Source organism: Eumetopias jubatus, unplaced genomic scaffold (assembly GCF_037043125.1).
Source record: "Eumetopias jubatus isolate StellerSeaLion01/CBP00866 unplaced genomic scaffold, mEumJub1_p1.0 scaffold_5, whole genome shotgun sequence".
In the NCBI taxonomy this organism is placed as follows: domain Eukaryota; kingdom Metazoa; phylum Chordata; class Mammalia; order Carnivora; family Otariidae; genus Eumetopias; species Eumetopias jubatus.
This window is the reverse complement of record NW_028274811.1, coordinates 25301591-25318190: the sequence shown is the minus strand read 5'-3', so window position 1 is coordinate 25318190 and position 16600 is coordinate 25301591. Positions and strand designations below refer to the sequence as shown.

The 16600-nt window shown below is 36.1% G+C and overlaps 1 protein-coding gene across 12 annotated transcripts in view; it reads left to right on the top strand.

Moving 5' to 3' along the window:
* Window positions 1–16600, top strand: part of RAPGEF6 (Rap guanine nucleotide exchange factor 6) — a 209555-nt gene that overhangs the window by 97661 nt on the left and 95294 nt on the right. For all 12 annotated transcript variants that reach the window (XM_028103455.2, XM_028103454.2, XM_088023257.1 and 9 more), the window contains 5 exons: window positions 2134–2265; window positions 10171–10348; window positions 12548–12684; window positions 15039–15197; window positions 15781–15933. In XM_028103455.2, coding sequence (XP_027959256.1) covers window positions 2134–2265; window positions 10171–10348; window positions 12548–12684; window positions 15039–15197; window positions 15781–15933 — 759 coding nt within the window. The remainder of the gene's footprint in view (window positions 1–2133; window positions 2266–10170; window positions 10349–12547; window positions 12685–15038; window positions 15198–15780; window positions 15934–16600) is intronic.

Below are 16600 nucleotides of genomic sequence, written 5' to 3'. Positions count from 1 at the left end.
TCAAGATTCAGTTGTCTGTATCATGTATTGCTATATTGGAAAACATGGCCAGTGAGCTGTATGACCTGTGAGCTAAGAATGATTTTTACATATTTAAAGGGTTATTAAAAAAAAAAGTCAAAAGTATCCACAGAGATTGTATGTTGCCTGCACAAGTGTCAAATATATGTTCTTTGGTCCTTTAAAGAGAATGTTTGCCTGCCCTTGCTATATATATTAAAAACAGTCATTTTACAATCTGATTATTCTGTCACTTGAAAGTTCTTTATTGTTTTTTAAAGTTTATTCTTAGTTTTCATCAGTGCTATCTAGTCTTCTCATGTGCCTGGTTTTATTTGAGCAATGGGTGTTGTATATGCAAAATATTTTAAATAATTTGAGACCTAGTATGATTTTTTTTCCCTATGGTAAAGATTCCTGTTTGTATTAAAGTTATACAGGGTTACCAGTGACTCCAGTAGTCGACTACTGGAAGCACTGGTAACCCTGTATAACCTTAATACAATATCAGGGATTTAGGTGATTCTAAGATGGATATCAATTTACTTTTGGATCATATTCATTCCTAGAGTAAAATGTTCTTTCCAGACTCCCAGTCCAAAGGATGGCCTTTTCATGCTAGGCCTTGGAATATAACTTTTGTCTCCTTAACCAGTGACTATTGAAGTGCTTCTGAGTCTCTTCATCTCCCTCTTTAAGAATCAGCAAAACCTCACAGGCCAGATTATGTGTGTGTATTCCAGCTTTTTTGTTTATCTTAGTTATAGAATTTATCTGAGTTACCACTGGCAGAGGATTGTGTAATGTCATTTCTGTGTGTAGTTTGTTTGTTTGTTTTTAGAGAGGGAGAGGCAGAGGGAGAGAGAATCTTAAGCAGACTCCCTGCTGAGCATGGAGCCTGACGAAGGGCTAATTCTCATGACGCTGAGATCATGACCTGAGCTGAAATCGTGAGTCAGACACTTACCCGACTGAACCACCCAGGCGTCCCTCTGTGTGTAGTTTTTATAATTATAGTGACTACTCTTAAGATAATAGAATTCAGACTTGCCCATTTTTCCTTTAGGGTTTATTTAGTTTTTACTACTATGTGCATCTTTCTCTAACATTTTCCTGCACTAAAGCAATGAGAACCTCTGTTTTAAAAAGTAAATACATTTCTCTTAATGTTCCTGCATTGCAGGTTGTAGAGAAATTATTTGGAAAATATATCACCGTGCCTCCTATTTAAAACTTTCTCTCACTACTCTGGAGCACAGTCGTTTGTTTCTTACTTTAATTCTTAGAGCATTGATTTTGTGAGGTTTTTTGTTACTGTTGTTCTGGTTTGTTTTTGGTACGAAAGATATTATGCAACCTGCATCCCTATGAAAGTGTGACCATACTAAAGATGATGTGATACTGTCGTTTCCTTCTGATGTCTCTTTATCCCTGCACCTAGCATAGACATCAATTAAATCATCATAATTACTAACAAATTTTTTAGTGGTTTACAAACTACTACAATGTTATGTGAAAAGAGGTCTACAAAATTTTTGAAATGTGGAATGCAATCAACTGTTTTTTTTCCTAAGTCTTGCTACCAGATGCTGTACTTTAACACAAGATATTGCTCTTCTTTTTTTCATATCAATGACCATTTTGTGTTGTGTGTATGTGTGTGTGTGTGTGTGTGTGTAAGTAATGCATTCTGAACACTTGAAGGTAGCAATAGCTGTTAGTTTATTTGGAGAAAAAGAGGGACCATGTGTTTCCTCTGAAATACCATTACCGATGGTAATGTCTTCTGAAATTTACACAGTGGGATTCCACTCTAGGCTTGACTAACAGTGTCAGAGTACTAATTTGGTTCTTATTTCCTAAGATTTTTCTTAAAAAGTGGAAAATTTAGGTTAGAAATGAGGTTGCACAGTAATGTACATAAAACAAATATTTGTTACAGAAGTTATATGTCAAGAACTTATTTTTTTATTTAAAAAAATTTTTAAGTATTTTAATTCCGGTGTAGTTCATATACAGTGTTATGTTTCAGGTGTACAATATAGTGGTTCAGTAATTCTATACCTTCCTCAACAACGCTTATAAAGGTAATGTTTGATGTTTAGAATATCTTAAATTATTTTTCTTCTTCAGCTTCCGGCCGATCTTACCAAGATGCACATCACAGACAACCCTCATCCACAGGTGACTCATGTGTCTTCTAGTCAGTCTGGTTGTAGCATCGCCAGTGACTCTGGGAGCAGCAGTTTATCTGATATCTATCAGGTAATATCTTAGGAGTTTGTGTGCTGTGCCTGTGGCTTTGTTAGTCTGCCAGATTACCCATGCTTGTGCTTTAGGTGGTCATGTATCTTTTAATTTAAGGGTATAAAATTCAGGCAGAATGTCTTTGGGAAAATACACTTTATTTATTGTTTAAATTTGCAAACGTAAGTGATCTTTTGAGAGTGATTAAATATGGTTCAGGAGTGTATGAATATAGTGTTCTTTTTAATGAGTTTAATCCAGGGGAATTCATTATATATAATGCTTGCTGTGTTAAAAAACAGTTCTTGGAAAAAAAAAAAAAAAAAACAGTTCGTGAAACAACTTAAACTTACAAAAAGGTTGATTTTTATAATAATAGACTAAGTGTTCTATAAGTAGTCTTGAAGAAAATTAAGTTTTTATTTAAATTCTAGATAGTTATAGAGTTGCTTTTTATTGTAAGGGGTCTATTAAATTTTATAAGTAAAAGGAAACCGGTGAAATTAATTCGAATAATGTATTTTATTTAGCATAATATATCCAAATATTATCATTTGAGCACATAATCACAGTTTAAAATCATGAGTTAAATTTTAAAAATTCTGGCTTCCAAAGACAGTATAAAAAATTATTTTAATATAAATTTAAAGCAAACATGTACCTGTAAAAATTAATATCACAGTTAATTTACTAGCTGATTTTTTTTTTAAAGATTTTATTTATTAGGGAGAGAAAGGCTTGCTCCAACATGCAGAAAGCCTACCTACCTTCCTAGGCTGCCAGTTGCTAGTGGAGTTCCAGGTGGAATGTTGAGGGGTTCTCTTGGGTTTGTTGTGGCTGGTGGTTCCATGGTGACTGGGCAGACTGAATCGTGGATCAGTGCCATGGAGGAGCTGAGATCCTCTTCGGAGCTTGGTTTTGAGCCGATCCTTGAGGTGGTGGGATTGCCCAATGACCTGAGTCCACAACCGACTTTCCAGAGCTACTTGGACTGCAGCCTTCCTACTGCCAGCTTTGGCGACTCTGCAACAGACCAAGCAGGGCACGAGATGGAATGGCGAGGGTCTGCCAGCCCAGGCTGTGGCCCTGGCCCCAAGGTGCCAGGCAGAGGGGTGTGAGGGTGCATGCACAGTATGGAGATGTGGGAGTCTCCCAAAGCCAGAATTCAGTATAACCTTACTGTACATCTCTGTTCAGACCAGCCACAGTTCCAGTGACCAGTAGTCACATATGGCGAGTGGCTACTATATATTACTCATCTTTTGAAATGGAGTTACTGTTGCTCGAGGAAAACATTTTAGACTGTGGGTCTACTGAGTTTTCAGATATTTTAGGAGAATCAGCATTTCTCTCAAGGAAAGTTTGTAGGCAAAGACAAAATGGAAAAAAACCTCCATTTTTCGATTATGCATAGCTTTTCTCCACAAAGGTCATTGCTGCGGCCATCTACATCTCCCCGTTTAGCATTTTATAGTAGACAGAACAAGGAATTCTTCCTCCTTACCATTTTGTAGGAGACAGAACAAGTAATTTTTTAAAAATACACTTAAAAAGTGCAGTGACTTTTAAAAGTGCAGAGCCTCTCCGAGTGTTGCATTCCAAGTATTCGACCCCTCCCCAAAGGAATTGTCATGTGGAAGAAAAAGGGTTTTTGCGCACCTAAAAGTCAAAGTAGAGCTGTAGCTCCTCTGGATTCTTTGTTTTTCCTAGAGAAGATTGATCCTGGATTAATGAAGTTCAGGGATATGGCTATAAATTTCTCATAGGCTAAGTGGGAATGTCTAGACCTTGTTCCGAGAAATCATACAGCAGAGATGTGGTGGTGTTAAGCTCTAGGTACCTCATCTTGCTAGTATATCCATTTCTAAACCAGATGTTACCACCTTTTTGGAGCAAGGAACAGCCTGAGATGGTTGTAAGAGAAAGGACAAAAGGTTAGTGCACAGATTGAGATCAGGGTCACTTGGAAAGGCCAGTGCTTTACTCTGCACTAGAAGATGGGCTGTACACGGCAGGGTCCTGTATCTTTGGCAAGATCCTGGAGGAGCTTCTGAAGCCTTGCACTCATGTAAGATCTACAGGATGTCTACCTACTGGTTTGTCCACCTGAGGCTGAGGCTGGAGCACGCCTACTGGTAGTTGGAGGTCTTCTGCTGTAGAATTATGGCCTTGTATGTAACTGCCCTGCTCCAACCTTCTGTATGTTTTCTTTCCTCACTAGCACTTTGTACAGCTCATTCTACCTTTTAAAAGTGTCATTTTAACATTGGCTAAACTGTGGACAAGTAAGCTTGCCAGCTGTCCTGCATGTTACAGGACTGCCTCCATTACAAAGTGAAGAAGGCTACATGTCATATCCCAGAAACCTGAAAGTTATCATTGGCTCTTCTCCCTTGAGCATAACTTCCAGTACCAAGTCATATTCATTCTTTTTCCTACATCATTAGTTGTGTTTGTGTTTATATGTTTGATGTTCACTGAAGTATAATATACATAGAATAAATTCACCCTCAGTAGTATAGCCTCCATGAAGACAGAACGTTTCCATCGCCTCAGAAAGTACTCTGTGCCCCCTTGTAGTCAGTATCTTCTGATCCTCAGGCCCTGGCAACCTCTAATCTGTTTTCTGCCTTTACAGTTTTGCATTTTCCAGAAGGTCGCATAAATTGAGGCATGCAATTTGGGTTTTTTTTTTTTTTAGGGGGTATTTTGGGAGGCATATACTTTAAAACATGGTGCAATTAAACTTAAAAAGTAATCAATAAAATAAAAGGTTTTAATTAATTTAGGAGGACTAAATAATTAAATCCAGAACCAAAACAGGAATTCAGAAATTTAAAGGAGATAATTATAATATTAAAGTCAAATATGCAAAAAGGTAAGATAAATCTTAAGAGTGGCCAAAGAAGGTAAAAATCCTCAAACCTGGGCTTCCGTTAAGTTTAGGTGAATAGCCAATGGATAGAAACAGTTTATGTTAAAAAGGAACAGAGTTAGAAACAGAAGAAACCAGTATCTTAAATAAATACACTTACATACATAATTACATATATTTTATACATGTATACAAGGAATGTAAACGTGAATTAAAGGGGACCAAATCATAATAATGTTTTCAATTAGTGGTAGGTTTGTGGGTAGTTTTTATTACGTTACCTAAGCTTTCCTTATTTTTTTCTCAGTGCACAGTAGTATTTCTATATTTAACATATTTTAAGGAGGATGTAAATAGAGTGTACTGTTAAAAATAAAGTTGAATAAAATTGTGGGAAAAGATTAAAGTTAAAATTACTAGATTAAGGAATAAGAACAGAATAAAAATAAATTGATAAAATATATCCCCCCAAATGCAGAGTATCTAGACTTACAATTAAAACACAGATAAAGGGGTGCCTGCATGGCTCAGTCGGTTAAGCGTCTGCCTTGGGCTCAGGTCATGTTCTCAGGGTCCTGGGATGGAGCCCTGCGTCAGGCTCCCTGCTCAGTGGAGAGCTGGCTTCTCCCTCTCCTTCTGCAACGCCCCCTGCTTGTACTCTCTCTCTCTCTCAAATAAATAAATGAAAAATCTTAAAAAAAAAAAAATAGATAAGGTAAATAACACCAACCAAATTGTGTGTGTCTATCCAGTCAGATCCTCAGACTAAAACAAAGGGAAGAGGAATAGCAATACTGGACCTTGGTCTTTCTCTTGACCTCTGGCCTCCTTTGGAGTACTTACTCAAGCTATGAATACACCCGTTAGTTACAGGTGGACATTGGCCTGTGTGTATATACCTTGGCCAGTGACAGTTGAGGTAGTTTGATCATCCAAATTTTGGTACTGCATAGATTTTAAAAGCGAACACCTAATCCAGCCATGGCTTCTAACAGTATAAGTAAAGCCCTGTGAAATAATGAAATTATTTTTAATTTGGTGGTTTGAGGGGAAGAGAGAAGAGAGTCGAACAGCAGTTCTTAACAAGAAAATTGTTGACACCATTTTATATGGCCAAATGTGTGGCTGTGCTCCTATGCATTTCCTTCTTGAGAGTGTTCATGTTTAAAAATAAAAGTCCTTGGCTCTCAAGGAAACTTCAAAAAAAAAAGCATTTACCACAGTCTGGGTAAAATGCAAGTAATCTTTTGGTATGAATATGTTTCTGATCAGATTAGCTTAAAATTTAGCTAAATTTATGCATTAAGATGTTAGATTGTTCTTGGATCAAATATTTTATGTATCCTCAAAGAGTACATGAGATAAATAAGGAGTGCTTCTTTCTGACTGCTTTTTCTATTTATTTCAGTCTGTAAACAGACTGAATACCAGCAAGAGCTGGAATATTGTGAAATAAAGCATTTGTCTTTTCATTAACTTGTTTTTTAGAAACCTGAGGCATACATTCATCCCCCATCCATCTTTTTTAGTTTCTGTGTGGGAAGTAAAACATGGTGCTAAAAATCCCAGTGCTTCAGTTACTATCTCTATGGCAGCATGAGTCCTTAATTCATAGCTCTACTGTCAGTCTCTCTAAAACCGGTGCCACATTTCCACTAGGATGTTCATTTGACATCTCAGCTAGCTTTGCCATACCATGCTTTAATATGCCATACTTGTACTTTCATATTTCTGTCAAAAGTATCTGTGTGCTAGTCAAAAATTTCATTTATCTTTGACTACTCCCATTTTAACTTGGGGCTGGATTTCACGACCCTGAGATGATGACCTGAGTCGAAATCAAGAGTCAGTCGCTTAAGGACTGAGCCACCCAGGTGCTCCTACTCCCATTTTTTAAACTCCCACGTGAGATAAATTATGAGAATCGTGTGACTTGACTCATATATTTTAAGTTTCAGAGCTTCACCGTTATCTAACTTATACTCTTCATTTATTTGTAGTCACATTCTAAGCCTTCCACTTCTAACCACAATCTGCAAATCTGGCTTTCTGTTCCACTTACCCCACTTGAACATTCTGGATTCTGGTCCATGACAAAATACATGTTTTATTCCCTGAACATGTTTGCTTCGTCCTAGCCCTGTGTTTTAGTTATGCTCTTCTATCTGCAGTTTCACCTTGATGACATTTTCATATCGTCTCTCATGTCTTGGAAACCGACAGCAGTTTTTCTGTGGATCATGAGTGGAAAATTTGTGCAGGCAGGATGTTTCTTGTGTATTCCATGCTGAGATAGCACAGTGTTGGCACTTAGGAAGTAACCTAGAATTTTTTTTTCAGTTGAGTTACATTTAAGTAGAAACCAATATTGTTCCTAGTAATTAAAGCTTGATTATATCCAGGGCAAAGGAGGCTTTACTTGAACTGCCTGACCTGTTGTAGAGAATATGGAATGGGCTATTCTGGATAGCATTACTGTGAAGGATTAATTTTACAGCGTTCTTGCTCTGGCAGAAGAGATAAAGAGGAAACATAAAGCCTAAGTGGTACATGTAAAAGGCTGAATGAAGTACTCAAAATGGGAATGCAAAAAAGAGAAGCACTGAAAGTTTAAGGTTAATATTAGGCTTAATATTGGCTCTACACTTGAAAATGTGATTTTTGTAAGTTTGTATGACTTTTCATTCCAACCTGTAGTTCCTCTCATTCTTTATCTAGATGCAAACAGGAAAAGGATATCCTCTGGTGGTTCATTTGGGGAAGGCAAAGTGATCAGAAAAATCATCTCAGACTGTCTGCCTCACCAAATTATATTTACACATAAACACAGACATACATTATACTGCAGGAAAGGAAAAACACAAGTTTAATGAACTTGCCTTATTAGCTGTTTCACCAAAAATACCTCCCCCCGCCCCGACCCCGAACTTAATTTATTATAATCTTCTTGAGGGTCTCCTGTAATCCACGTGCTAGGATAAAGTAGTTGAAAGACCAGGGCTGATCTTCTCTGTACCCTGTCTTTACAAATGTGACATATCTATTGATCTACATTTTTTTGGTAACAACCGTTGATGTTATCTTATTAGTCTCTCAGACTCTTCTTAAATTTCTTTATGGCCTTATTTCCTTGCTTCAGTTTGGGGTAGTTTTTATTGCCCTTCTTCAGGTTTACTCTTACAGTTTACATTTCTGTACTTAGATTTCCCATTTTCACTCTGCTTATGTTTCTGTCATTCCTGTCTGTCATTCCTGGGTCTCTTTATACTGATTGATTTTTCTCCTGGTTATGTATCACATTTCCCTCCTTCATCTATCTAGTAAGTTTTTATTGTATGCTGGACATTGTGAATACTACATTTTTAAAAAAATTCTCATCTAGTTATTAGAGAATTAAACTCTGCCAATAAACTGCATCCTCAGAAATACCATGCGATGACTTCTAGTCCTGATGGTCATCATATCTTCCTTCACTTTAAAAGACCTGACTTGGCTTTGCTCAGTCAAGAAATTAGACCTTGGATTCTACATAGCTCATTTTATTTACTTATTTTTAAATTACAAAATCCTTTTTAATTTCCTAGCATGTTTTTGACTGCTCTTTCTTTACTATTTTTAATTCTTATTTTGCCACCTTATCTTTCTTAAATACTTTTAACATTTTAATAGTTTAATGTGATATTATTCATCCTTTTTATTGTACTTTGACAAAAGTACAGTTAAAGAAGACATTTGTAAGGATAGATTACATTCTTTCCTTTGCAGGTGTCCTTAAAAGATCTCTAAAACAGTTCCTTTCGTACCCTTCTCACAATTCCTACCCATGATTTCCCTTTTCCCTAAAGGATTTTCCTCGTCTTCACTTCTCACACAGATGACAGTAAGCCTTGCCTGTTGTCCACATAACTGAGTTGAATCTTGCTTATTTTTGCTGTGAACCATCTTTTTACCAGATATAATCTAAAAGGTTTGGAGACTATGTCGAAATAGTCTGGGTCATGGGATGAAAACCTGAAATCGTGATGAAGACAGTGGTTTAAGAACCCAAATTTATAAAGTAGATTATCCTTAAATTTTGATAAAGTGGAAGAAGGCTTCTTTGGGGTGAGCTTTTTATATTCTGAAAAATTAAGTGTTTTTAACACTAGTTTCTTGGATTAAAATCCGTGTGTGTAAATAAATGAGGTTTTTGAAAGTCATTTTAGCATGTATACATTTAAATTAAAACTTTTTTAAAAAGTAATAATAACCTGCTAGCAAGTTTGTGGTTCCAAGGATATATATTCAGAAGTGATTCCACTTAAACTCTAAAGTTCTGTAGCAAGAAAGTAGAGGCAGTTTTGGCCTTAAGGAACCTGGTTGTTTGCAGGTTTGTGCCCCTGTCTTGTCTGTCTAGTCCTCTGGCACCTTGTAGCTTGCTTCAGTATGTCCCAATTATTTATTATTTCATTATTTTCTATGATGACTTTTAAATTGACTATGATTGATATTTAAATTTACAGTTACCAAGAAATCTGCTAGTTTCTTTATAAATATCTGAGACCAATATATTTCCAAAGTTGAGGTTGAAGTGTAAGCTTATTTTAAACATTGGTTGCGATAATCTCAGCTCTTCTTTCTAATACAATCATGGTTGCCTACCTTACTGGATTCTAAATCTTTTGGTGAAAGACTATCTTATTTGCAACACCCAGCAGAGACTAATAGATACTCATAAAATGATTGTTGGTAAACTGTCTCTTTCCTGCACTTTATGTTTTAGGAACTGTTATACTTCTAAGGAATACACGTTATTTGGAAAACAGGTATTAATCCAGGTGTTTACATCTCTTGACCATTTTATAAACTTACTGGCTCAGATTTATCATCTGGATATCACCATGAGCCTGTCTTTTTGGGCAGAGAGAAGCCTTTTATAAATAAGTATTTTCTGCTTTTGATATAACACAGTATTGCCTGATTCTTTATAGTGTTAGGGAGAAGTAGTTTTGATTAATTCAGGCTGTGACATACAATTTTTATAACATAATCAAGATTTCTTTCTGTAGGCTACGGAAAGTGAGGTAGGAGATGTAGATTTAACACGTCTTCCAGAAGGACCCGTTGATTCTGAAGATGAAGAAGAGGAAGATGAAGAGATTGATCGAACAGATCCACTACAGGGGCGAGATCTTGTTCGAGAATGTCTCGAGAAAGAACCTGCAGACAAAACTGATGATGACATTGGTAAGAAATACATCTGTTCACAATAAGAATTTTATAGTTTAATTTATATATAGTTAACTTCTTGCTGCATAACAAAATACCTGAAGCTTAGTAGCATAAAATAACATGTTTATTTTCTCATAGCTTTTGTGGGTCAGGAATTCCTGAGCAGCCTAGCTGAGTGGTTCTGGCTCAGTTTCTCATGAAGTTGTAGTCAGGATGTCAGCAGGGGTTACAGTTAACTGAGGCTTCACTGGGCTGAGCTAGAGGATATACTTCCAGTGTGGCTACTCACATGGCTTTTAGTACAAGACCTCAGTTCCTGCCGTGTGGGCCTCTCCATAGGCTCTTAAATATCCTCACAGTGTAGCAATTGGTTTCCCCCAAGTCAGGTAATCCAAGGGAGAGTAAGGCAGATGCCACATTATCTTTTATGATTTCGCCTCAGGAGTGTCACACAGAGTAACGGGGGAGGGCACTGCATAAGATCATGAATAATAAGAGCTTTGGAGCCATCTTGGAGGCCGGCTGCCCCAATTTGAGAGTTCGTTTGGAAGATAGAGCAGGGGAGTATAGCTAGTGGTATACCATTGGCCAAATAGCAGTCATCCTTTATCGGGGAAGTTCATCCTCTTGAACTGAGCGCACAGCTTGCAGAGGGCTGCACACGGAACAGTCAGGGAGGAGGGGGACACCTGCCTAGCCAGGCAGGTCATCTGAATCAACGCTGGCGGTTACTGGGGTGATATATGTCACAAGCAGATAGCCCTCATATCCTGGCTGCTCCCAATTATAAAACAAAAACTTGACTGCATTAAAGTAATTTCCCTCTTCATGACCATAAGGTATTTAAGATACAGTACAACAGTGTCTGATGTCTAGCTTTTTAAAAATTTTTCATGTTAGGGGCGCCTGGGTGGCTCAGTCGGTTAAGCGGCTGCCTTTGGCTCAGGTCATGATCCTGGGGTCCTGGGATCAAGCCCCGCATCAGGCTCCCTGCTCAGCAGAGAGCCTGCTTCTCCCTCTCTGCCTGCCTCTCTGCTTACTTGTGCTCTCTATCTCTCTGTCAAATAAAATAAAATCTTTAAAAAAAAAAAAAAATTTTTTTTTCACATTATCAGAAGTCATCTTTTTACTTGTCTAGCGTGAAAAAAAATGTATATAATTTTTGGATAAAAGTTTATGAGTTTTCCTTTAATTTCTTACGAACTAATTACTTTGGGAGGTTGAATAATACTAAAGATGCTAATGTTTTCTTTAAGAACAAAGATTACTTAGTGTCATTATATACTGATAGGATTCAATTAAGATTTTATCCTAGGTTTCCCTTTTATAATAGCCATATTGCTGTCATTCAAATCAGAAGATGCTACTACTAAAAATCATAATCTGTGTGAGTAAAAATCAGTACATTTGAACATTCCTTGCCATTCTAACGGCATAATATCGTTAATTAACTTGCAGTTTAGACCCATGTTATGAATAGTACCTGGACAGAAATTGAAAGTACATTTTTAATGATAAAGAATTGTATACGGTGCTCTTTTCACAGTTTTTTAAGAATTGAAATACAATCATCTCCCAATTATCTGGATAAATAGCACCTTATAGTTAATTCTTTTTCATCCCTTAGCTGACTGCTTGTATATGTGTTTCTCCCTTATATTTATCTTATTACTCATGTATCTGTACCAGTAATGTTGCCCTAAGGCAGGCACTCATAAACATTTGTTGGTTATAAAGAGAGTTACCTTGCAGTTGCTTCAGCGGTTTGGAACTAGAATTCAAATTTGTTATCCTTCATTGCTTAATTGTTGACATTTATTAATAACTGGTTTTTTTTTAACTCTATCCTGATAAGAACTAGAAAAAAGACTTTTTTGCTAATCTGTTAGATGGAAGGATATCACTAACTTAACTACCATGGAGTGACATCTCAGGCTAGGAGATGGGTTTCTGGTTCTCTCTGGAGGTTGTGAATTCTGGGTATCTTCCAATATGCCTATTTTTTTGTGTGATTCTGAAATATCTGTTAAATCATTGATTTTTTTTTTTTAACCAACAGTCATCTCATACCTTGGTTGCTCAATGTTAACAGATAAATTCATAAGTTGATTAGAAAATTGGGTATTCAATTCTAGATTTTATTGGATCTTTAAAGTATAGTCTTTGATGGTGTCTATACCAAAATTTCTTTCTTCTTTTTTTTTTTTTTACTAGAACAATTACTGGAGTTTATGCACCAGCTCCCTGCTTTTGCAAACATGACCATGTCTGTAAGGAGAGAACTCTGCTCAGTGATGATTTTTGAAGTGGTAGAGCAGGCTGGAGCTATTATTCTTGAAGATGGGCAAGAGGTAGGCTAGCAAATAAATGTTGCATATTATTTAGTGTGGGAGCTAATTTTTAGAATGATTTAATTTCCATAAACTTATGTAAATCTTGACTTTTGAAATTTATACGATTTTTTACATGACTGCTGAGTTTGGGTTTGTTATAATTTCTAAAAATAACAAGTTTTTATTTTTGTTTTGGCTTTGCTTTGTCTTAATTTTTATTTCCCAGCAGTGAACCTAGCATAGAATAAATGTTCAATAAATAACATTCATTGAACCAAATTTGTTTTTACTTCTCAAGTTGTAATACTTTAAAAAAATTCTTAATCTATTTGTATATTTATGTCATTATTTAAAATATTTATTTACTCTCCTTATCCATTTTCTATGTTATACATTAAAAAAAAAAAAGTAAAAAGTATTGATATCTATGCCTCCTGGTGAATTGCTGTCATTTGAGGCATTTATGTGGTGGCAATTCTATGTTTAGAAATGTTTGGCTGGTAACCTTGGGTAGGTGAAGGGAGGATGCAGAGGAATTACTGCTGTTAGGAATTACTTCAGTTTTTCTTATCAAACTGATAAAAATGCTGACATATCAGTCAATGAAAATTGTCATACACTGCTAGCTGGAATATAAACAGCATTTCTGGAAAGTCATTTAGAAATTTTTAACATGGGCCTTGAAGAATTAACAGTCTATCCTATTTCACTCATTATGAGTCTTTGTTCAGTACATAATATAAAACTCAGAGTTATGCCAAACGATGTTCATTGCAGCATATTTATATTTATTGGAAATGACTAAAATGTAATTCAGTAATCAGTGGTTAAGTAATTATTATATGCCTGCCAATGTAATATGTAGGTATTCAAGTATTTTAAAATTTGATGGAATCTCTCTGAAGGCAGGGGCCTTATCTCTAGCTTTATTTACATGTTTTTTCCCATATCCTAAACATCTGGCAGGATAGACTCAAGAAAAGAAGTTTCTCCCTCTCTCCCTGTGTCTCTGTCAAATAAGTAAAATCTTTAAAAAAAAAAAAGGGGGGGTGCGCCTGGTTGGCTCAGTCGTTAAGCATCTGCCTTCGGCTCAGGTCCTGATCCCGGGGTCCTGGGATCGAGCCCTGCATCGGCCCCTGCTCAGTGGGAAGCCTGCTTCTCCCTCTCCCACTCCCCCTGCTTGTGTTCCTGCTCTCACTGTGTCTCGCTCTGTCAAATACATCAGTAAAATCTTCAAAAAAAAAAAAAAGTTTCATGAACAAATGAATTTAGTATTAAATTTTCTTAAAAGGCAAGACAGTCTAATCTATTTCAACAGTATAAAGTAATATAAACATAGAGAAACTAAACTTCTAACAACATCTATGTAAAAAGTGGAATTTTGAAGAACTTTTCCACAAATTTTTGTATTCTCTTAATTTTCCACCGTTCTGTCAGCAAAAATTTGTTGTGTGCCTACTTTGTGCTGGGTACTGTTCTAGACACAGTGTAGTGGTGGAAAAACTAGACACAGTCCTTGTTCTCAAGTAAATTATGTTATCCACAAATTGCACAGTGAGTGAATTTCACATTTGAAATAACCCAAAAACATGCTTTTGAAAAAAATTTTTTGCTACTGATTCTCCTTGAGAACTGATAATCCAGATTTCCCTTGAATCACCTTTAAACTGTTGAAAGTGTAGGCTGCTAAGAGGTATACTAAAGGAGAATAAGTGGTCTTTCACTGATACATATCGAGTTAACTTCTAGGAGCATCATATGTTGCTATATAAATGAAGGCAGTATTTTCTTAAGAGAAGTTTTCAGTATTTTGTCAACTATGCCTTAAAATTCAGGGTTTTAGTTATCTTTCTGAATTAATTGCTGGCTATCTTTTTTTTTCTTTTGAGCGCTGGCCATGCCCTAGGCACTGTTCTAAGCACTTAGTGTGTATGTAGCTTAGTATGTATAAACTCATTTCATTAAGACAAAGGTCCTATGATAGGTACTCTTGTTAAGCCCACTTAGAAATCAGGAAACGGGGGCATGGAGAGGTTAAATAACTTGCCCAGAGTCAGTCACGCAGTTAGTGGCAGGATCTGAATACAGATTTCAGGAGCTTATGGTTTTAACCATTACCATCATTTTTCTCCGAGTATTTGGTAAATTATGAAGGTCCCCCTGATGTCATTTGGTGACTAAAAGAGGAAAGAGTAAAATAAGCTTTATTAGTTTGCATAGACAGGCATAGGATGATTTCTGACAGTATAAAGTAATATAACCAGATCTTTTTCTTTTTAAAAATATACAAGTTATATGTGTTGATTATTTTTCAAGTTAACGTATAACTATCTTTTTAAAAAGATTCTTAAAACCTGTCTTTTTCTCTGTAGCTTGACTCATGGTATGTTATTTTAAACGGCACTGTAGAAATCACTCATCCAGATGGAAAAGTTGAAAATCTCTTTATGGGAAATAGTTTTGGAATTACTCCCACTCTGGATAAGCAATACATGCATGGAGTTGTTAGGACTAAAGTAGATGATTGTCAGGTAAGTTTATCTCTTTGCTCTTGTATTCTCATTTGTTGATTTAAAATGGCCGAGACTGTTTTTTCTTCCTCAAAATAAAATAACTTGATTTGAGAATTGGGAGTTTTCAGAAGCTCACAGTTAATAAAAGGAAACTAGATTTTGTGTCTGACTCAAACATTTGTGGAATTGAACAAAGTATAAATTTTTAGAAGAGATTATACGAAATGTTGGTTTGTTAAATCTCTATTGGGTAATAGCTAGCCAGTTTAGTCCTTTTTTTTTTTTAAATAAAGGAAAGAAATAGGAACTTCTGAGTTGTTTCTAACTTAATCCTGCTTCATGTTTTCTTTGCCTAGTGTCAGTTTTGAGAGAAGTAGATGTTCACTTCTCCTTTTAGAGCAGAATTCAAAAGGATTTAACCTCTTTGGTCTCTTTGTACATGAATTATTTATTTCACCTTGATTTTTGTGAAGGGTTAAAGGGATTGAATAAAAAAGAACTGATGCCACTCGATTTCTTACCTTTGTGCTCTGCCTTGGTGCATAGTGATATATTTATGTACTACAGGTTCATTAACTGTCCCCATGTTATTCTCGGACAGTTTGTCTGCATAGCCCAGCAGGATTATTGGAGAATTTTAAATCATGTGGAGAAAAATACCCATAAAGTTGAGGAAGAGGGAGAAATTGTTATGGTGCATGAGCACCGTGAACTAGATCGGAGTGGAACCAGGAAAGGACACATTGTAATCAAGGTGGGTGTTTTTATTTATTATTCTAGTCACTGATAGAATAAAGCTTTCTTGTTCATAAGGCTTTGAACCACTTCTTGTGCGGTGCAAGATAATTCACTAACTTTAGAATGTGTTGGTTCTTTTGCTTTTTTCTACGTTGGTTTTTACACATTTTAATAAGCGTGACATTGCCATTTATTATCAGTATGGGTAGGATATTATTTTAGAATACACTGGTCAAAGTTTTCCTTTCCAAATTCATTTTATGATCCATTGACAATGGGAGTTAATTTCATTGAACACAGCAGTAAGCCAGAGAAAGAAATATCATATGATTTCACTCCTATGTGAATTTAAGGAAGAAAACTAATGGACATTAGGGGGTGGGAAGGCAAACCAAGAAACAGACTCTTAACTGTAGAGAACAAACTGAGGGTTGCTGCATGGGGAGGTCATTGGAGAGATGGGTTAAATAGGTGATGGGTATTAAGGAGGACATTTGTTGCAATGAGCACTGGGTGTTGTATGTAAGTGATGAATCACTGAATTGTACACCTGAAACTAACATTACACTGTATGTTAACTAACCGGAATTTAAATAAAAACTTTTGGAACTTAAAAAAAAAACCAAACAGCAGTATTTAGAAACAGAACAGAAAATGAAAGGACTAGGGGTGTCTGGGTGGCT